At 36.5% G+C, this 22,225-nt stretch overlaps 1 protein-coding gene and 1 long non-coding RNA gene across 5 annotated transcripts in view; one reads left to right on the top strand and one right to left on the bottom strand.

Moving 5' to 3' along the window:
• LOC144305372 (uncharacterized) overlaps window positions 1-22,225 on the top strand; it is a 165,265-nt gene that overhangs the window by 63,449 nt on the left and 79,591 nt on the right. For 2 of the 4 annotated variants that reach the window (XR_013372395.1, XR_013372396.1), the window contains exon 4: window positions 9,122-9,211. This is a non-coding gene — a long non-coding RNA (uncharacterized LOC144305372). Of the gene's footprint in view, window positions 1-9,121; window positions 9,212-11,095; window positions 11,540-12,429; window positions 14,238-22,225 lie in introns of those variants that run through there. The other 2 variants (XR_013372397.1, XR_013372398.1) reach the window with 2 other exon arrangements.
• Window positions 6,869-22,225, bottom strand: part of IFT57 (intraflagellar transport 57) — a 53,597-nt gene continuing 38,240 nt past the window's right edge. The window contains exons 7-11 of the mRNA XM_077884154.1: window positions 12,483-12,554; window positions 11,424-11,555; window positions 10,017-10,079; window positions 8,075-8,141; window positions 6,869-7,063 (exon numbers count right to left, since the gene is read on the bottom strand). Of these exons, the coding sequence (XP_077740280.1) occupies window positions 6,885-7,063; window positions 8,075-8,141; window positions 10,017-10,079; window positions 11,424-11,555; window positions 12,483-12,554 (513 nt within the window). The 3' untranslated portion in view covers window positions 6,869-6,884. The remainder of the gene's footprint in view (window positions 7,064-8,074; window positions 8,142-10,016; window positions 10,080-11,423; window positions 11,556-12,482; window positions 12,555-22,225) is intronic.

Genomic DNA, 22,225 nt, shown 5'->3' with positions numbered 1-22,225 from the left:
AACTTCAGATGTTGCTAGCCTGGAGAATGTTTTTCAGGGTAAGAAAATGGTAACTAGTTGAGAACTGCTGACCCACAGAGAAGGGGCTATGCACAGGAGCTTTAAGCCTATGCCATAGCATCTCAAGTGGGGGATGGGAAAGAAAGGTGATGGGTTCTAGGGCACTGCCTGATGGTGAGCTGGAAAGTGTCCTTGTAGTACTTAGCAGTACAAGGACAAAGTGTGGAGGGGTCCACACTTTGTGGAGGGGTCCATGCTTTGTGGAGGGGTCCACGCTTTGTGGAGGGATGAAATAAGGCACTGATGATCAATCAGCGAATCACAAGCTTGAATTTTGCATGTCTGTATCAAATACACACAATTATGTAAATCTAACAGTTGAGAACTGTTATTTAGGACACATTTAGATGAGCATGGTTCTTGTCTTCCTCTCCTATATTTTAAAAAAGTCTTGTCAAAAAAAAAAAGACTAGTGAATGAAAACTTGTTTTCACTCTTTAAAATGCTATTTCTCCTTCTAAAATATAAAGTTTTAGGATTTATGCCTGTGTTGTTAGGCACACTAAGTTTTGGAAAAGGTAAAGCTATGACAGTGGTTGCTATTTGACCACAAAATAGGGCAGTGCATTCTAACTACTATAATTACATTATTATTAAAGACTGCCTTAAAGGAAAAACAAAAAGCCTTTTTGGCAGGCATAGAAGAAAGAGTTTTAAGAAGAGAAGCATTTGGCCATGTCATCCTAGGTTCTCTACAAAGTCTCCCAAATCCTCAAAGTCTACGGACAAAGAGCATTGCATGCATGTTAATTATCCATGCAGGAGAGTTATGAACCAGAGTGACACATGTCTCCTCATCTTCCTCCACAGATCCCTGGTTCTAATAAAAGGTTGAAAATAATCTCAAATTTGTACACTGATTTTCACATGTGCATTCCTAAACCTAAATCTATATTCTCTGAGTGTGGTCTTGGATGGAAGGAATCTGTGATTACATATTTGTAAAAAAAAAAAAAAAAAAAAGGAACTATATTCACTATTTGCAGAATCACAATGGAGAGATGAGAAATCCTCAAAAAAATGAAGCTTGAACTCATGGTTTTGCTGACCTAGATAAGCTAGAGGGCAGTAGAAAAAAAACCTCCTTTAGAATTGTTAGAAATTTTGTTCCTATTTGGTCAATGAATCGATGATTATAAGAATAGAAGATGTGTTCAGTGGGTCATATAATTTTATTGAGGAGGTCATATTATTTGAACAAGTTGATTTCCTGTTTGATTCAGAGGGAGGATGACTTCTATTTAGAGCATATAATTTCCAAGAACCATCATTTCTTAAACTTTGTATTTTGAGATAATTTCAGTGTTACAGAATAATTAGTAAAAAATATAATGGAAAAGGGTTAATATCCAAAATATATAAAGAACTTAAATAATTCAATACCAAAAAAAAGCCCTAAAAATGGGCAGAGGACCTGATTAGATATTTTTCCAGAGAAGACATACAGATGACCAACAGATACATGAAAAGATGTTCAACATCACTAATCACCAAAGAAATGCAAATGAGATACCACCTTCAACCTGTCAGAATGGCTAAAATAAAAAACATATGAAATAACAAGTATTAGTGAGGATACGGAGAAAAAAGAACACTTGTGCACTGTTGGTGAGAATGTAAATTGGTACAGCCACTGTGCAGAACAGTACAGAGGTTCCTCAAAAAGTAAAAAAAATTGAATTACCACATGATCCAGTAATTCTAGCACTGGGTATTTTCCCAAAGAATACAAAGACATTAATTTAAAAAGATTGTGCACGTTTATGTTTATTGCAGCAGTATTTATAATAGGCAAGATATGGAAGCAATCCAAGTATCCACAGATAGATGACTGGACAAAGAAGATGTGATATATATATATATATATATATATATATATATATAACTTTGGAATATTACTCAGCCATAAAAATGAATGAGATCTTGTTGTTTGCAGCAATATGGATGGACCTAGAGGGTATCATGCTAAATGAAATAAGTCAGGTAGGAAAGACAAATACCTAGGATTTCACTCATATGTGGAATTTGAGAAACAACAAAAAACCAAGCACAGAAAATAGGAGACAAACTAAAGAACATACTCTCAAATATAGAGAACAAACTGGTATTTGCCAGTGGAGAGGCAGAGAGAAGGGCTGGGTGAAATACATAAACGGGATTAAGAGTACACTTATTTTGATTAGCACTGAGTAATGTATAGAACTGAATCATTATATTGTATACCTATAACTAATGTAACACTATATGTTAATTATACTGCAATAAAAAAAGCTGCACCTCCTTAAAAAAATACAATGGATTTCTATATGACCTTCCTTCAGATTTCCAAAATATTAACAATTCACCAAATTTTATTATCATTATTCTCTTTACATATATGTAAATATACAAACACATACACATTCACATATTTCTCCCCCAAATCATTTGAGAGCAAGTTACTGATAGGATACTCCTCCAAATACTCATGTGTATTGGTAAAAACAAGGATATTCCTCTATATAACTATAGTATAAATAGTTTAAAAATTAACATTAATACTATTATTCAGTCTACAGAATTTATTCAAATTTTACCTGTCTCAATAATGTCCTTTTCTAACAACAACAAAAAGTCTTTCTTGCTCCAGGATCCAAACTGGAATCACTTGTTGCATGTGATTGTCTCCTTAGTCTCTAATTTGGAGGAGTTCCTCACTGTTTCTTGTTTTTCATGCTCTTACCATTTTTGCAGAATATAGGCCATTTTGTACAATGCCCCTCTACTGGATTCGTCTGATGTTTCCTCACGATAGATTCAAATTATGCACTTTCAGAAGGAACCCCATAGATGTTTGCCTTCTCAGGAGACACATGATGTCTATTTGTTCCATTACTAGTGACGTTAACTCTTGATCATTTAAAGTGTCTGCCAGGTTTTTCTTCTGTAATCATTTTTTTCTCTTCATGGAATAGTTTACTTAGTTTGAGACGATGTAAATATTCAGATTTTCATTAAATTTTCACCTAGTGGTTTTAGCATTTGTCAACCTAAATAAAGAAGTAAACTGAGGCAAACTTGAATTACTGGAAATTGAGTTTATTCAGAGGAATAAATCTTGGTCTTCTATAAATCAGGCATTTATGAAAAATCAGTCTCTCAGTTCTCAAATTCTGTTCTGAGAGCTACATGGATGGGAGTCCCCATTTCATAGCCTCCGGTTCCATTTTGGATTGAAATCCTTTCATATATCTTTTGATGACTCTTGCCCCAAACAATTACTACTATGGTTAATTGCCAGATGGCAATTTCTAAATGCAATATTCTTTTTACATTAGCTGTCATTCTATTGTAAGGAAGACCTCTCTCTTCGTCCATTGATTCACTTATTTTGTCAACATTAAAAATAAAATACTAAGTTATTTTTACTAGCAAGATGAGTTTATTTAGAAATAGCAGAGGAATTGCAATATGGGACAGGCAAGCTATTGTGAACCATAGTCAAGTCTGAAGAGACAAAAGGAAAGTTAGCTTTTACTAGGTTTTAGGAGGAAATTGGGGAGGGTTGTTTTTTATAGAAGTTCACGGGAGAAGAGCAAGAGTTGAAGGTTGTGGCAGTTTCTCATTGGCTGCGAGTGATGGTTAGTGCTTTGTTGCTGGGGCAAGAAGGGAATCTTCCTTTTTTTTCTTAAAAGCAGAAAATGAAATTCCTATGTGAAAAATGTCTTTCCTTGTCAAGATAATTCTTATCTTCCTTCTCTCTGCTGGTTATGCAGGCTGCAACAAGTGGTTTGTGCATGAGAGCTCCCCCTCAGGGCTTTCTGACTCCATTTTTTTTTTTTTAATTTATTTATGATAGTCACAGAGAGAGAGAGAGAGAGAGAGAGAGAGGCAGAGACAAGAGACATAGGCAGAGGGAGAAGCAGGCTCCAGGCACCGGGAGCCCGACGTGGGATTCGATCCCGGGTCTCCAGGATCGCGCCCTGGGCCAAAGGCAGGCGCCAAACTGCTGCGCCACCCAGGGATCCCTGACTCCATTTTTTAAAGTGAGGGTTCCTTCATTAATTTTAACAATTTCTACCTGTATGGACTCATGGTTTCTTGTTTTATTCTGTAGGTTATAATTCATTACTATCATTATTTATTTTAATGTTCAATTGTTCCAGATTGGCTGGTTGGGACGTCCCTCAGTCTGTGTCCTTTAACGAGTTTCCCATCATTCTTTGAGTACTTCTTCGCTTTCTGGCGGAACAAGATATTCCGGCTCATATTGTGCTTTCCCTGTCCCAGCCCAGGAATCATTCTCCTAAGAAACCTGTTTTTTTGTTTTTAAGTAGAAGATTTAAAAACCAAGATCTGAGTGTGAGGCATTCTCACTGTCCCTGAGGTGTCACTGCTCTAGGCCCTCTTAGAGGACAGAAATAGTAAATACGTGCACATATGTATGCATGTATTTCTATATGTTTATTTCTATTAATCTGAATATATTGAAGAACCGTGTGCCCATACTGATGCTTCCAATTCCAAAGCAATACCACAGGGGGAAAAACATAATTTACAATTACTGTCTCGAAACTGTGTCAAAACTCAGACTTGAAGTCATTAAGTTCGCCATGCTGAAGAATAGGAACTATGAGACATTCTGGAACTGGGTAATGCCAGTCATCCAAACATCCTCTTAGAAACTCATGCTCTGTGTGCTAGGTACTTGGCTAGAAATATGGAGATGAAAAAAACTTTTTCCCTATTCTCAAGCAGCTTAGTCTATGAAAGAGGGTAGAAGAAAATAGATAATTACAATGCAATATATTCTGTATTAGAGGTATTCAGTGTTCTGTGGGAACAGAGAAGAGGGGTACCAAGCCCAAACTGAGTAAATTGATTACTTCGGAGAAGAAAATAAAAATAGGTTGCCCATACTACTCTCTAGAAGAGTTGTTAGATTAGTGCATGTTTCCACAAAGTAAAGAGTGTACTTTGCTTCTGAGCAAAAGTACATTTTATGGAAAGCTCTGATTTATTTAGAAGGATTCTCTGCATTGATGGAATTCATCAAAAAACTGTGCGGCCATGACAACACCTATGCAAGTAAGTTCCAAGAGAATCAGTGTTCGCTTGTGGGACCCAAGTTTGGGTTTCCCTCTTCTAGGCCCCAATCAATGGACATAAAATAAAGGAAAGAAAATATTGGATTTTTTTCAAACTATTATCCCAAACTAAATGAAATGACTTGTTTGCCATTGCACTTATTGTCATCCTCTTGAGCCACAGAATAGTTTATGCATACTGATTTTATCTGAGCTTAAACTCAAGAAGAGTATAAAGGAGGGAAAAAATTTGTGTGTGTGTGTGTGTGTGTGTGTGTGTGTGTGTCATCTACAAAGGAAGGACTAAGGCAAAAAATTGGGGGGAGAAAATATTAGGATAAAATTTGAGAAAGGGATTTTATTATTTTTGTTGTCCTATGTATATATAGTATTCTCATAAAAAGCTACTACTAGATTTCTTTTTCTTCTTCTTTTTAAAGATTTTACTTGAGAGAGAGAAACGAGTGCATGAGTGGGAGGAGGGGCAGAGGCAGTGGTAGAAGCAGACTCTCCATTGAGCAGGGAACTCGACTTGGGGCTCGATCCCAGAGTTCTGAGCTGAAGGCAGATGCTTAACTGGCTGAGCCACCTAGGCACCCCTTTTTTCTTCTTTTTAAAGCATAAATGTGGGCTATCTTCTGGTTTGTGCTCTCCTTACCAGTCTCCCCCAGTGTTTAAGTCTGGTCACTCTAATATTGCTTATTTCACCAGTTTAAAGTCCCAGACTAGGGGATCCTTGGGTGGCTCAGTGGTTCAACGCCTGCCTTTGGCCCAGAGTGTAATCCTGGAGTCCTGGGATCGAGTCCCGTCCGGCTCCCAGCATGGAGCCGCCTGCTTCTCCCTCTGCCTGTGTCTCTGCCTCTGTGTGTGTGTGTCTATCATGAATAAATAAATAAAAATCTTTAAAAAAAAAAAAAGTCCCAGACTAGAAGGTTGTTCAGTAAGATGTGTAAGTAAAGATTATCAGCACTGGGAAGCTGATCTTCACTTGTCTTGCTGTCTCCTGTTGTGCTGCAAAATGATTCTTCAGTACAGCCGATACAACAGAAAAAAATAGAACTGAGACATGTATGTGCCTTTTTTGTCACTACAGAGTCAAACATGACTGAAATGTTTGTTTATTTATTTATTTATTTATTTATTTATTTATTTATTTGGTGGCCTTAGAGAAAAAAATAAAATTTTAGTCATGAAATACAATAGTTAATAAACTTCAAATGTTAGTAAAGACACTAGAGTTTTTCATATTTTTTCTAAAGAAATATAATTCTAGGTAATAAAGCTGAGGCAAGGGTAATTCGGATTCTTAAAAGGATCCTCATCCCTCATTAGCTGCCTCTGGGCACAGAAGCACTTGAGATCACTGCAGAGGTGGACCAAACTGAAGGAGCCAGGCTGGTGCAAAGGTCCATGTGGTGACAGCAACAGCAGCCCCTACAGACAGCATGGGTCATGAACACTGACTTACACAAGAACAATAAGAAAAATATGCCACCAGGTGGGGGTTTTAACATCTGTAATGATAGGTGAAAGCTTCTTTGAAAGTGAGAATTTTTAATTACTTTATTAAATATTATATTCAATTTAAAGGCTTTAACTATCCATAATCACCATGATACAATATGTATGCATATATATGTAAAAAAATACCCACTGAACATGCTTTAGGAGGTATAATTGTGTTTTGAAATCTATGTGACATGAAATACACTTTGATATAAAAAAACAACTAATCAAAAGCATGAAAATCAGTATGTTTTAATAAGAGCCTACTGAAGATTCTGGAATGATTGTTGCATGCATGTCCCTAGTCATGTTGGACTTCTCCTTGAGTTTTGATTGGAGTAATGTGTGTTCCACAACACCAATTCTGATGTCCATCTGAACGGTTTCTTGCTTCAGCTTTGTTAAGCTCTGTTTAATCTTTACCAAGGGAGCTGCAGAATGAAAATAAGATGCAATAAAAATGTTCATTTGGAGTATCAGTGTATTACAGAATTGCATGACATTTTCCTCACTTTGTCTTAAGCCAAAAATAGGGTTAAAAACACAGCCAACAACACACTGACATTCACACAATTTTGCTGTGGTATTTTAAACACCTGAGATTTTTAGGATGGGAAATGATGCAGAGTTTGATGTACTGAGGTTGAATTTCTTTCCTTTTCTCAGGGAAGAGCTGCTAGCTAAAGGGATATTTAAGGATGTCTTTAATAACTTTTGTGGGCTAGAATATTTGTCTGAAGGAAGGGGACATGATGGGAAAAAAAGGAAGAAAAAATTACCTGCAAGATATAGATAATGGGCTCATTTAAACATACTGCAAAACCTCTATACGTTCCCTTTTGAAGGAGCATTCAGTATGTATCATCAGAACTCTGGAAAATCTTTCTAGAACACAGAAGGGCCTTAGGCAATCACCCAAGGCCATGTCAAAGTAAGTAGCTCACAACGGACCATGAATACTAGAGGGTTATTAATTCTTCTCTATTTGACCCCTCTGCCCAGTCAGGTCCACTGCAGGGAGAGGAAAAAAACAAAGGTCGTCCCATCGCTGCCTTCGTGCCATTGGGGCACACACTTAGTGCTCTTCTGCACATAAAATGGAATAATGAAGCTCATTTGATGAAAACAGAAAATATCATTTTTTAAAAATTTGAATAACAAAGTATATATTTAAGTATTTCCTACTCTATCTCTGAATCAATGCAGTCCAAATCAAAAAATCCTAAATAAGGGTAAAAAAAAAAAAAAAAAGTAGGACTCGTCTCAGCTGATTGATAAGGAAAATAGTACATGGATTATCAGACATCATTTTGCACCACTTTCCTACCTCTCCTCAAATTCATTTTAAAAAGCAGATTCCTTGTTTATAATAGCACTTTGTTAAATAGATTTCTTAAGAAATACTCTCGCTAGTTTTCCCCTTAGGATGGGTGTGTACTCACCACCATCAGTCATGCTGCTGCCTTTTTCTTCCATTTCTTGCTTTACCTTTTCTAGTTCTTCTGTCACCTTTAATTGAAAAAAATTTTTTTTTCATGAGCTCTAGATTTTAATAAGCTTTCAAAATTATTGAATGGTATATTAAAAAAATATAGATCTAATACATCCATAAAGGGACATAAACATATTAGGAGTGTTCTGGACATAATTTGAATAATAAAAGAGACAGAGAGACAAAGCTTTTTATCTTCTGAGAGTGCTCCTAACATTAAACTTCACCAAATGATGTTTTCAGGTTGTCACATGACAATAAAAACTGATCTAAGTTGTTGTTTTAGGCATCAGACATGCAAACCTTGTAGTTATCTCCTAGCATCTACCATGCCAATCCTTTTTTTTTTTTTTTTTTCTTTTTAGAGAGAAAAAGAGAGCAGGGAGGTGGGGTGGGATAGAGAGGGGCAGAGGGAGAGTGAGAGAATCTCCACGCCTGACTTGGAGCTCTGTCTCACAACCTTAAGATCATGACCTGAGCTGAAATCAAGTCAGACACTCAATGGACTGAGCCATCCAGGCATCCCAACCTTGCCAGTCTTTAATAATGAGTTATTAATTAAAACAGTATATACATTCTGAGAAGATTTTGGATTTCTAAGGCTTAGTAGGTATCTTTCTTAATATTATAGTTTTATAAGAGAAGATGCCATCTTTTCCTGTATAGGATGCTAAAAATAACGTTTATACCATATGGCTGTATATAAAAATATTCCAACTGCTCTATCCAAACCGTGAACTCCAAGAGGCATATTGTGCTGTCATATTGGCTCTTAGCTGTATTCTACGTCATATTCAAAATTATACTACTATAGCCTCTATTAGTAAAATTCCAACCTAGAATATTAGCTTTAAAAGTTTTTTTAAAAAATTATATGACCTAGAACTAAGCCATAATTATTGTAACTTACTAGGCTTTATTTTTATCATACTGGTGAGTAAAAACTTCCTTGGGAATAAAGTGCTCATCCAAGTAAAGCAAATTAATTTTTTTTTAGGCACCTGCAATGTTACAACTGGGGATAACTACCTCCTCCAAAAGAACTAAATGGGTCCCTGGACTCCCTTCAAGTGTTAATTTACCTAACGTAAGTGAGCACTTTACTTCTACATAATGTTCTATTTGCCTAGAAGCACCACAGGATTAGAGTCTAAATATTTCTAAAGTTACACTTTTAGTATTCTAAAATAACTATTTATGCCTCAAATAATCTCTATAAAAGAAGCTTAATTCTATTATATAGAAAATGTCTGTGACAATTACACTGGATTATAACCAAAGACACTCTTGTACATTGGCTATTGACCTTGTAAGAATTTTTTTTCTCCCGGCCCTTCAGTAAAAAATTGGAATATATATTAGATTGTACCCCCTTGTGTGATGATGAAAATCAATGCAACAATATATGCAAATATTTCAGAAGTTCTCAGAAGGATAGCCACTTCCAGTTTGTAGACAGAAATACTTAGGATCACATACATCAGCAGCAATCACTAAAAACAGATCTTATATCTTACAGACTAACATTAAAATTAATTATAAGACATTTAAGCCAGTGCTTTACCTACTCTTCTATGTATTAATCATGACTACTCTGCTTTTAAAAAGATTAAGGAAGGTTATAAATGTGCTAATATTATCAACAGGTTCTATGTTGAATTTAATAAAACAACTTCAGGCATTTTATGGGAATAAGAAGTATATAAATACATAATTGATTCATTGATAAGAAAACTAGGGATTTTCTCCTAAAGAAAAGGACTCAGAGCCACGGGAAGCAGTTGCTGAAATAAAGAGTGCCCGGTTGGAGCAGTATTAAACCACAATGACTCTGCATGGCTGGGGCCAGGGTGCAGCTGAGGGTGAGGAGAGGGCGAGAGCGTGGTGTGCACCTCAGACAGGAGCTTGGTCCTTTCCGTTACTCCGCCATTACCCTGCTGGTATCGCTCCCGTGCCTAAGGGAGAAAACATTTTGTTTAATGACAAATTCACAACAGAAGCAGATTACTTAAATGTGACCTCTTTGTGTTTGCGATTTCTGCATATCATTTTATGACAGCCCCCTCCATTTGTGAATACATTTGTGAAAGTGACATTTAACTGTAGCTTTTTTATGTCCCTAATAGGCGCGATGTATTTAAACTAAGGCACTATAAAATGATAAACTACCTTAACCTTCATATACTGACTGTGTAACTCACACGGGCATGGTTCACAATAAAAACTGTCCTCAGCTATTCCTACACAGTTTAGGAGAGCAGCTCTTGGTCGATGTAATTTGCATGCTATGCAGAGAAAACCAGTTCAAAAAATCAATCATAACAGAGCATCAGGATGAGCAATTAATAAGGATTAACAAATGGTATGACAGTACGGAATATGTTCTTGGGAACTAATCTAACAATTATTTAGTATCAGTGTTTGACAGTGGTTTTAATCAGACTTTTTACAGCATTTTGAAAGTAAAAACATCCATGAGTATATATGTATATGAGGGAATAATTTGTTAAATAAATAACATAATAAAACAGTGAAGATTGTTTTCTGTTTGGTCTTTGAGAACTTCTGAAAGTACAGAAGTATCTTAAGTTGATTTCCATTTTTTCCCTTCTTCTAACCTTATTTACTGAAAGAAAAATAAAAAACTCTTCAACTAGCATTTCTAAGTGTTCTTACTAGCCTTCCTCAACATCAGGAAAGAGGGGGCATAACTCCCAAGGAAAGCCTTTAGATCCCTACTGGGGTACAAAGAACCACTGCTTCCAAAGGCTGAAGGTTTTATTTTTTTGGTTGAAATTCTAAAACCTTGAAAGGATTAAAAAATTTGCTCATTAAATTAATTAAACTGCTTGTCTCTGAACGTGTCTTGCTTTCATATTCTTTATTATGTGGCTGTAAGCCATTAAGGCAATGATGTCTTTTCCCTCTGACACATGTAAATGCATACTATTCTTTTTCCTCCTACTCACAGGGTAAATTAACGGCAGACTAAGAAACAAAACCAGGTGTCCTGACACTCTGTTCCTGTTCTAAGCAATGTTCCCCAACAATACATGTCTTCATTTATTTAAATCAAAAGAAGAAATGCATTTAAAGACTTCTAGGAGATAATTTCTATTGCATGTAACATGGAGATGACAAGTTCTACTGCCTCACGTGGCTTCCTAAAGTGGGCAGAGTATCCATGTGTTGCTGTTTGGGAGAAGCATTTCATGATTCTCAAATGAAAAGTGCTGTGTCAAGTTTGGGAATTAAGGTCATTAACTGAAATAAATCCCTGAATATCATTCCTAAGTTACCTCACTCAGTTGGGCTTGGGCTGCACGATATTCTTGAACCAAATGCTCAAGCTGGTTGTTGATGTACTTTTCTCGGCTGCCGATCTTTTCCAGAGTTCTACTAATTTCATTATGAAGTTTATCCAAAAATCCCTAGAAATTCCATAGGATTTTAGTAGATAAAAGAACTCACAAATACATTTTTCAAAAATAGTATAAAATGGGCTAAATTTCCTTCAATCCATCCCACAAATTCCCAACCACTTGTGAAAAAGAAGATAGCTTGAAATTTTCAATAGCAAAAGAAGTCTGTAATGAGAAATATTTTAGTCACACTTGGCAGAATGTTAAAATAAAAAAGCACCTGGAAGTGTTAGTCAATTCATTAGTCCTTATGCATATCTAAATTGTACGTGAGTGGAATTTACTTTTATATAAAGTTTGCAATCAAAGTAGGTAACAGAATAACACGACTTTCTTGTAGCACAGTTCAAAGATGACTAGAATGTTCCAGTTGGAGGTAAGTCATTAAATTTCTAGCTCTAGCCTGGGACCCATAACTTCTCTTTCTACCTTTGCTTCCTTGTGGCATCCTCCAAAAAGTCCTTATTTCTGGCAGAGCAGCAAGCCTGGGGAAGTTGTAGGTTCTAAGCATGCTGGCCTGATGCTCTATTATCCCTTGGGATTCAGAAGGAAAGAATGATGCAATGTTTCTCTAATATATATATATATATATTTGCATATAGTATAACTGTATGTATATAGTATATATATTATACAGTATACATGTTTTATATAGATAATTGTATAATTTGTACACATATTGTATAATTGTAAAATATATACATATTAGAGATATGTGTCTCTCTCTATATCAGATATATATTATACTGCTTTGATATAAAATTATCTTTCTTTAGTTAGTTAAGTGTTAGAGCTGTTGAAATTTAATATGGTACATTCAATCTGTAAGCTCCTCAAAAGCAAGGACTGTCTCATTTTTTTCTTTCATGTTCTCCTTTAACAGGTGTTCAATAGATGAGTAAATGTACATTGATCCACCTGAAGTAATTCACATACCTTGGTCTCCTTTAGAGCAGATTCTATTCCACTTTTGTGTTGGTGCATTTGGTCAACATGGATTCTCCAATCCTATAGGCATAAAAGCATAGAGGAACAAGTAAAATATACATTTCCTTCTTTCCTCTACTTTTTTGAAGCTGTATCCTTTATTTTAACTACTTTGGTTGCTGTCCTATTTCAGGTAGGAAAGTACTATATATAGCTTGCAATCAGATTATAAAGAAATATATGTAGAGCACTTTAGGATAAAAGGTTCTAAATAAATGTAAATTATTTTATGTGTTCACAGAGCGATGTCTGACAATTTGAATATAAATTATTTCCTGCACTGCTGGTGGTTAATATTTATGACTACCCATCAAAATGAAAAAAAAAATCTAATTACTAGAAAAGAAATACTTGTTTAAATAGTAACAATTGCCAGAAGCAACTCTGGAATCAAGTATCATATATCAAGTATTAGTTTGTCCTCTGAAAATTAAAATGAGGCCCTCTTCTTCAGGAAGAATTCTCTTAAAAAGAAAAAAAAAAGAAATCTATAATGATTATTAAAGTTCAGATATTTTAAGATAAATCGTATTACTAGTAGGCTAACTCAAATCAGTGTGGATATTTGAAACCTATGCCAACATTTTAATTTCTGAAAAAGATATCCTCAAATTTTTTTGGTTTACATTATTAAAGTTAACAATTTTAAGACTGGAGACATATACATGATGACAGAAAATATTATGGTAAGTTGAAGTGATGGAACCAGGATAATCCTCAATTATACCTATCTGTTTGCATACCGTGACGCTCTGCTTTACTATCTATACTATTCTATGAAGAGAAAAATATATTGGGAATTGTCCTATTCTACTGATTTCTTAACTTTGAAACATGAGCTATTGATTACAGGAGGGAAAATCCTTGGGTACTTCACACATACCAATTATCAAATTACAATATATTAAAGAACCTTAAAGAGCTTCTAGCCTCACCTTTATCATTTTACAGATAAGCAAAAAGAGGCCCAGTGACAGAAAGGGGCACACCCAAAGCGACACAGGTAGTGGTGCACCTGGATCAGAAGCTAAATGCATTAATTCCCACAGGATATATTTTGGCAGTTCAGAGTTAATAAAAGGAGCAATTGGCTACTTGACACCAGTGAAGGTGCTAGAGCAGAGAACAAATCAGCACTTTGTCCTTTAGCATTTTTCTGTCTCATGAGCAAAAAATATCTCAGAATGAGAGCTGAGAAGGACCTTAAAGATCATCTACTCATCCATTTAACAGTCATCTGGTGCAACGTTTTCATTTTACAGTTGAGGGGACTGTTCATCACCCGTGACTATGACTAGACAGATTGGCAAAGGAAACCGGCCTCTCCAACTCAGTCGGTCAACACTGGACCGGGGAGGAGAGGCGGCTGGCTGGCTGCTGCAACTGGACCATATATGGTTCAGCCTCAAAATGGAAACCTGTTTAAGCCCAAGCAAGCATCCTTATGGAAGAAAATGAACCTGAGAAGTATCATTATATTAGTAATTTTTCCAAAAAAGTACTCATCCTACCTGGTTCCCAAAATAATTTCATAAGCTTAATAAATAACAAGTGTATTTCTACAGTCTCTGTGTCTGTAGATATACACATGTAGAAGCATATACATATATACATACATTTACTTTATATACATAATTTATAGTAATTGATCTGTTTAATATGGTCTGTGTTCTGCTTTTTCTATTCAGCATTATTTTCTACCCAGCAAATGTAAAAACTCTTTTTTTCAAGTTCTGACAAAATATTTCAACAGAAGCAAACATGCCTGACTCATCTATGTATAACTATGATAACTTACATTGATGTTAAACTCCATGGAGGAGCTGGCATTTCAGTGGAAGCTTGAAGCATGAGTAGCATTTCAACAGGCTGGAAAGGAGTGGGAGAGGAAGGGTATTTTAGGCTGAGGGAGTAACAAGAACAAGGAAAAACAGGAAAATATATAGGGAACAAGTAGCCCAGGCTGGCTAGAATATAAACACAAAGTTCTTGGGTGGGGTGGGCTGGGGTGGGGAGGATGAATCATGAGGAAGCAAAGTTGGAGAGGTAGATTAAGTTAGATTGGGGGTTTAACTGAGGACCATGGATTTTATTACATGGACAAATGGAGAGCTATTAAAGATTTTTGGTTTCAGTTTTAAGATATATTTGTGTTTTGAGAAAGTAACAGAGGAAAGGACTAGAAGGCAAGGAAGGATTAGAAAGGCAAGAGACTGAAGGTGGGTAGGCAACCAGTTAAAAGGCTCTGTAATGGGCCACGTAATACATGAGCAGGGTTCACAGTAGAGCAGTGCCTGTGAGAATGAAAGGGAAGGGATGGATTGAAGGGACATCGTAGAGATAGAACCAGCAGGACCTGAGGACTAAGGGCAAATGTGGGGTGGCTGAAATGGAAGTGGGGTAGTAGAGAGAAGGTGTCTTTAAGGTTTCTAGCCTTAGGAACTAAGATATTAGTAATATCACAGTGTGACAAGAACAGAATAGATTTCAGGGAGTCAGAAATATTGAGGAATTTAGTTTGGGGCTTTTAAATGCAATAAACCACTGGGACATATTTGTGCATTCTTATTGCTTTTTAAAGTGGAAAGCTAGGGTAGCCCTGGTGGTGCAGCGGTTTGGCGCCGCCTGCAGCCCAGGGTGTAATCCTGGAGACCCGGGATCGAGTTCCACGTCGGGCTCCCTGTGTGGAGCCTGCTTCTCCCTCTGCCTGTGTCTCTGCCTCTCTCTCTGTCTCTCATGAATAAATAAATAAAATCTTAAAAAAAAATAAGTAAAGTCGAAAGCTAGAAATGATTTATAATTATCTGCCACATAATTCTGAATATTTATTAAAATCTAGATGGACACATTTCCTGATGTACAGTTATTTTAAAAAAGCCTCAAAACTGTTCTAACCTTTTAACCCAGCAATTTCACCTCTAGAAATTATTCCCAAAGAAATACCTGGGGATACACACGAAGATGAATGTACAAGTTCTTTGTAAAACAGCTCTCTAAATATTTAACTCTTTAAATATTTATCAGTAAAGTTTAAACTAATTTTGTGATATCCATTTCACCACTAAAAATAATGCAGTATGATACCATTTTTATAATGCTCAAAATGAAGCAAAGCTCCACAATACATTATTTGGAGACAGACACAAAGATACACTGTTTGGAGATAGACACATACGTGAAAACACTGCAAAAAAAAAAAAAAAAAAAAAAAGGAAAAGGAAGAGGAAGAAGAGGTAGAGGAAAAAGAGGAAGCAGCAGCTAATGACAATATATAGCATACAAACTTGAGGAGAGGGGTTACCCATGGGAGGGAAAAAGCAGCAGAGGAGCAGAGGAGAGTTACACAGGTAACTTCAAGGGCATGTAAGAATCTAGTTCTTAAGTTGAGTCGTGGGCTCATGAGTGTTTGTTTTATTATTGGGCTTCATGATTATATATGTACTGCATATCAAAATGTTAGATTAAAAAAAATTTACTTGGCAAAAATGCACACAAACATCATATAGTAAAGTGGAAAAACATTCCCCAAAGAATATACTATTAAGTGTCCAATTTAGTAAAGATTAGTATTTGTAGGTCTAGGTGTATATTAAGGAATTTGAATGCTGATGTTTAAAACGTCTTCTTTATCCTTCCAAAATTCTCCAAATTTCCTACAAGAGAATTTTTAACTATCACTTTAATCATCAGGGAAAAAAAAGTAAAAAATCCTCTGGATGCCCAAGTAGTTCTTGAAAGGGGTTTAATACAGTTACAGCAGAAAATATAAGTGATCATACTTGTAACATTTTAAAAACATGAAAAAGGCAAGATATGGAACTCTTAAAAAACTGTAACTGAAATGGTTAAAAAGTTTACAGAAGTTTGTGGTAAGAATGAAGAAGCAATGGGTTTTAATGGTATGTAAGGACTTTATCCCCAAAGTAAAACAGTCTGTCCAACAATGCTAGCAATCCTTACATTGGTAGAGACTCCGTTAGGTTACAACCTTTCCTTTTTGAGGCTCACAAAGGTTTGGAATGCTAACTAGATCTCTCCTCTCTTCTTTTTCACTTCTCCCCTTCTCTGTAAGAGGGTTATGCGATTTGCAGGCTGGTTGGGGAGGAGTATATACTTTCCTGGTCCATGGATGCTGGCCTTGGCCATGGGATTCTCTTCGGCCAGTGGAATAGTGGTGGGCATGGCCTATGCCAGGACTGTGCAGATGCTGTAAGAGGCATCCATCAGCCCCTTTGCCCTTTCTTTCAGCCATGACAATAGACATGCCCAGCACAGGGGTGATCCTTTCAGCCTTGGTCTGGGAATAAGAAATATGGGACCCTGCAGTAGAGCCATCGCTGCTGCACCATCAGCAGACATGTATCTTGAGTGATAGTAAATGTGTTGTTATTATTATTATAAGCCACTGTGATTTGGGCTTGTTTTTGATACAGAAAAACGGACTATCCATACATATTATATAGGAGAAAAACCAAGAATCAGGTAGGTTAAATGACCTTTCCAGAGTTTCATGTCTGAGAAATGGAAAGCACTCCAAACCAGTACATTTTCCACATACTATACACTACTTTTCTTTATGATAAAATGAACTACTGAAGAGTATCTAAGGTAAACCCATTTTTTTTTCTTTTATATGAAGTGAGACCATATGGGCCTCTGGAGTTTACTGGTCACCTGTTCCAAAGTGCTCTGCGTTCATTAAGCTCATTTTTCCTCTCTATTGAAGTTGAGTTTTTCACTAATCCAGCACATTTCCTCTCTCTGAGGAAATGAAAAGACTAATAATGGTGCAGTATATTACTTCTTTAGATTTTCAATTTTTAAAAATCCTTTCATACAAAATCTTTTATAATTCTGTCACTTTTGAGGTAGACAGCAAAGGTACTGTTGTAACCATAACCTATTCCCCACTCCAAATTCTTTAGTGCCAAATAAGATCTCTCCTTTTATAAAAAACCAGAGAATTGCAATGACATGTCTACAGATGGTGAGTCACAGCATACCACAAAATCAAAATGTAGGAGATCGAGCTGCAGCCGTTAAGGTGACCAGCAAGAATACATGGATCTCTGGGTTTGACTTCAACAGCACAACCCTTGAAATGATTTCCTTTGCATATGCACAGACATTTGGTTATTTTGTCTGGATCTCCAACTCAATGCTTCAAGCTCCTCTCTGAAACTGCTGTAGAGAGAGAGATGGAAACATGAGCTAGGGATGGCAAATGGAAATTTTATCTGTGTATATGTTTCACTAATTTACGACTTGTAAAATGTCAAGTTTTCCCCCAAGTTTGAGCTTCCCCCCATAGAGAGGCAGGGTGCCAAAGGACTCTTAGAACAAAGCTAAGGAAGGCACCTTGGTGTATCCTGGGATATTTTTTCATGGGCTCAGGAAAAGTCCATGCCAGAGCACAACTGAGCCTCATGGTCCATGGATGTAGTAGCACCTTTGTTCTAGCCTGATGGAGCAGGAGCAGGGCCCCAAGGCTCAGATGTATTTTGAATTGCTCTCCATCACAAAAATGTTACTTCTGCCATCTAACCTCCCTTTTCCCTCTATTCTTACAGGTTCTTCCTCAATTGTGTTATGAGTAATTACCAATAGAATTTTAATTTAATGTTCTGTTTTTGCAGTTGTATTTTAGATGATGATATTTATGAGGTAGTTTTTACGGGCTTCCTGCATTTAAGGGGTCTCACCATATTTTTCTCATTAGGCCTCTGTTTCACCCCTGAATTGCCCTGTGGATTTTTGAGATCACTCTGGGGAGGAAATCCTGTACCTCCATTTCACAGATTGGGCAACAAATTGAGGTGGTATGATTTTTACCATGTCAATTACAAAATGAATAGGAAACCAAATGTCCTTTCTCTCACTCACAGATTTTTCCATTACACTGAGCTGCTTCTTTCATTTCCTTGCTTTGTCACCCAATTTCAATAAGGAGCACAAGAAACTGACAACTTTCAATTCAGGCTTGCACATAATAAATGTTTCTTAGCTCGATTGTTTTGCTAAAGCTTAGATGCTACAGGAGGTTTGCTGCTTCTAATCTGCTGTGGATGAACAATCTGTTTAACCAACCTTGTTAGAATAATCTCTGAAACAACTATATGTTGGTTTCAAAGAAAGATTTATCAGACTCTCCTATAAATAAAACGCATGAGCTTCAGTACATAGTTTTTTGTGATTTCTATTTTGGCTACTTAGAATACTTTTCTATTTTCTTCCTTGAGTATAGAGTAGATCCCCAATAGTCACATCCATTCCGAGATCCTTTTACATCTAATAATAGCTTCAATGTTAACATTCAAGGAATGTCTAGTATGTGTCAGGCACTATGTTAAGCACTATCCATACATCATCACATACAATTCTTTTAAAAACACTCATAAGATGAGGAAATTGAGACATAGCTACTTTAAAGTAGACCTCTCAATCTTACAGGCAAGTCAACAGTACAGAGCAAACTTGCAGAGACCATATCATTACTTCTCATTTGCCTGATGAAATGTAGTAAAATATAACTAAAAATTTTAAGGGGGTAATGGTTAAAGGAGACTTCAGTTTTACCTGTACTATTTGAATATTTCCAAACTGGTATTTATATATCAATCGTATAATAAAAAAATGAATTTAAAACAGTTTTAGCATAAACGTACGCAATTAAAAACTTTCTCACAAAGAAATATCCAGACCCAGATGGCTTCATTGGTGAATTTTCTCAAACATTTAAGGAATAACAACAACTTTATACAAATACCAGAGAACAACAACAAAAAAAGCAATTGCCAACTTATTTTATGAGGCCTGCATAGCATTACATTAAAACCTGACAAAGACACCTAAAAAAACAGGAAAAATTACAGATCAGTATCTTTTATAAACATTGATATAAAAATTCTCAACAATATACCAGCAAGTCGAATCCAGTAATATGCAAAAAGGATAATATATCATGATTAAGTTGCATTTATTCCAAAATGCAAGGTTAGTCTAATACCCCAAAATCAATCAATATAATCCATTGTAGTAAGAGAAAAAAAAAAGGAAATAAATCATATGATCCTCTTAATAGATGAAGAAAAACATCATTTGAAAAAATGTAACATCCATTCATAATAACTCTTAGCAAACTAGGAACAAAAGGGAGACTCCTTACTCTAGTAAAGGGTGTTCATAAAAGTCATAAAGTTGGGGAAGCACTGGGAGCCTTTCCCCTAAGATCAGAAACAAGACAGGGATGGCCCTCTCACCACTGCTATTCAACATAGTACTGGAAGTCCTAGCCTCAGCAATCAGACAACAAAAAGACATGAAAGGCATTCAAATTGGCAAAGAAGAGGTCAAACTCTCTCTCTTCACCGATGACATGATACTCTACATAGAAAACCCAAAAGCCTCCACCCCAAGATTGCTAGAACTCATACAGCAATTTGGTAGCGTGGCAGGATACAAAATCAATGCCCAGAAATCAGTGGCATTTCTATACACTAACAATGAGACTGAAGAAAGAGAAATTAAGGAGTCACTCCCATTTACAATTTCACCCAAAAGCATAAGATACCTAGGAATAAACCTAACCAAAGAGATAAAGGATCTATACCCTAAAAACTACAGAACACTTCTGAAAGAAATTGAGGAAGACACAAAGAGATGGAAAAATATTCCATGCTCATGGATTGGCAGAATTAATATTGTGAAAATGTCAATGTTACCCAGGGCAATTTACACGTTTAATGCAATCCCTATCAAAATACCATGGACTTTCTTCAGAGAGTTAGAACAAATTATTTTAAGATTTGTGTGGAATCAGAGAAGACCCCGAATAGCCAGGGGAATTTTAAAAAAGAAAACCATAGCTGGGGGCATCACAATGCCAGATTTCAGGTTGTACTACAAAGCTGTGGTCATCAAGACAGTGTGGTACTGGCACAAAAACAGACACATAGATCAATGGAACACAATAGAGAACCCAGAAGTGGACCCTGAACTTTATGGTCAACTAATATTCGATAAAGGAGGAAAGACTATCCATTGGAAGAAAGACAGTCTCTTCAATAAATGGTGCTGGGAAAATTGGACATCCACATGCAGAAGAATGAAACTAGATCACTCTCTTTCACCATACACAAAGATAAACTCAAAATGGATGAAAGATCTAAATGTAAGACAAGATTCCATCAAAATCCTAGAGGAGAACACAGGCAACACCCTTTTTGAACTTGGCCACAGTAACTTCTTGCAAGACACATCCACGAAGGCAAAAGAAACAAAAGCAAAAATGAACTATTGGGACTTCATCAAGATAAGAAGCTTTTGTACAGCAAAGGATACAGTCAACAAAACTAAAAGACAACCTACAGAATGGGAGAAGATATTTGCAAATGACGTATCAGATAAAGGGCTAGTTTCCAAGATCTATAAAGAACTTCTTAAACTCAACACCAAAGAAACAAACAATCCAATCATGAAATGGGCAAAAGACATGAAGAGAAATCTCACAGAGGAAGACATAGACATGGCCAACATGCACATGAGAAAATGCTCCGCATCACTTGCCATCAGGGAAATACAAATCAAAACCACAATGAGATACCACCTCACACCAGTGAGAATGGGGAAAATTAACAAGGCAGGAAACAACAAATGTTGGAGAGGATGCAGAGAAAAGGGAACCCTCTTACACTGTTGGTGGGAATGGGAACTGGTGCAGCCACTCTGGAAAACTGTGTGGAGGTTCCTCAAAGAGTTAAAAATAGACCGGCCCTACGACCCAGCAATTGCACTGCTGGGGATTTACCCCAAAGATTCAGATGCAATGAAACACCGGGACACCTGCACCCCATGTTTATAGCAGCAATGTCCACAATAGCCAACTGTGGAAGGAGCCTCGGTGTCCATCGAAAGATGAATGGATAAAGAAGATGTGGTCTATGTATACAATGGAATATTCCTCAGCCATTAGAAACGACAAATACCCACCATTTGCTTCAACGTGGATGGAACTGGAGGGTATTATGCTGAGTGAAGTAAGTCAGTCGGAGAAGGACAAACAGTGTATGTTCTCATTCATTTGGGGAATATAAATAATAGTGAAAGGGAATTTAAGGGAAGGGAGAAGAAATGTGTGGGAAATATCAGAAAGGGAGACAGAACATAAAGACTCCTAACTCTGGGAAAGGAACTAGGGGTGGTGGAAGGGGAGGAGGGCGGGGGGTGAGGGTGAGTGGGTGACGGGCACTGAGGGGGACACTTGACGGGATAAGCACTGGGTGTTATTCTGTATGTTGGCAAATTGAACACCAATTAAAAATTATTTTTTTTAAAAAAAAAGCCATAAAGTTAACATCATACTTAATGGCAAAACTGAAATATTGAAAGCTTTCTCCCTGCTAATACCACCTATATCCACCATAGACTAGAGTTCTTAACTGCTATACAAGGAAAGATAAAAGAAATAAAAGGGTAAGGCTTGTAAAGAAAAAAATAAAACTGATGTTATTTGCAGATGATATATACACTGAGGATGCAAAATAACCCTTAGGCCTATCGTTAAAATGAATAAGTGAATTTAGCCTGTTTGCTACAGATGTGTCTGTATATACACACACAGAACAGTATTTTTTAAAGATTTTGTTTGTTTGTTTGTTTGTTTGTTTGTTGGGGAGGTGCGGAGGGAGAAAGAA

The sequence above is a fragment of the Canis aureus genome, chromosome 35, assembly GCF_053574225.1.
Source record: "Canis aureus isolate CA01 chromosome 35, VMU_Caureus_v.1.0, whole genome shotgun sequence".
In the NCBI taxonomy this organism is placed as follows: domain Eukaryota; kingdom Metazoa; phylum Chordata; class Mammalia; order Carnivora; family Canidae; genus Canis; species Canis aureus.
Note: the sequence above shows the minus strand (reverse complement) of the source record. Positions and strands in the feature narration are given on the sequence as shown.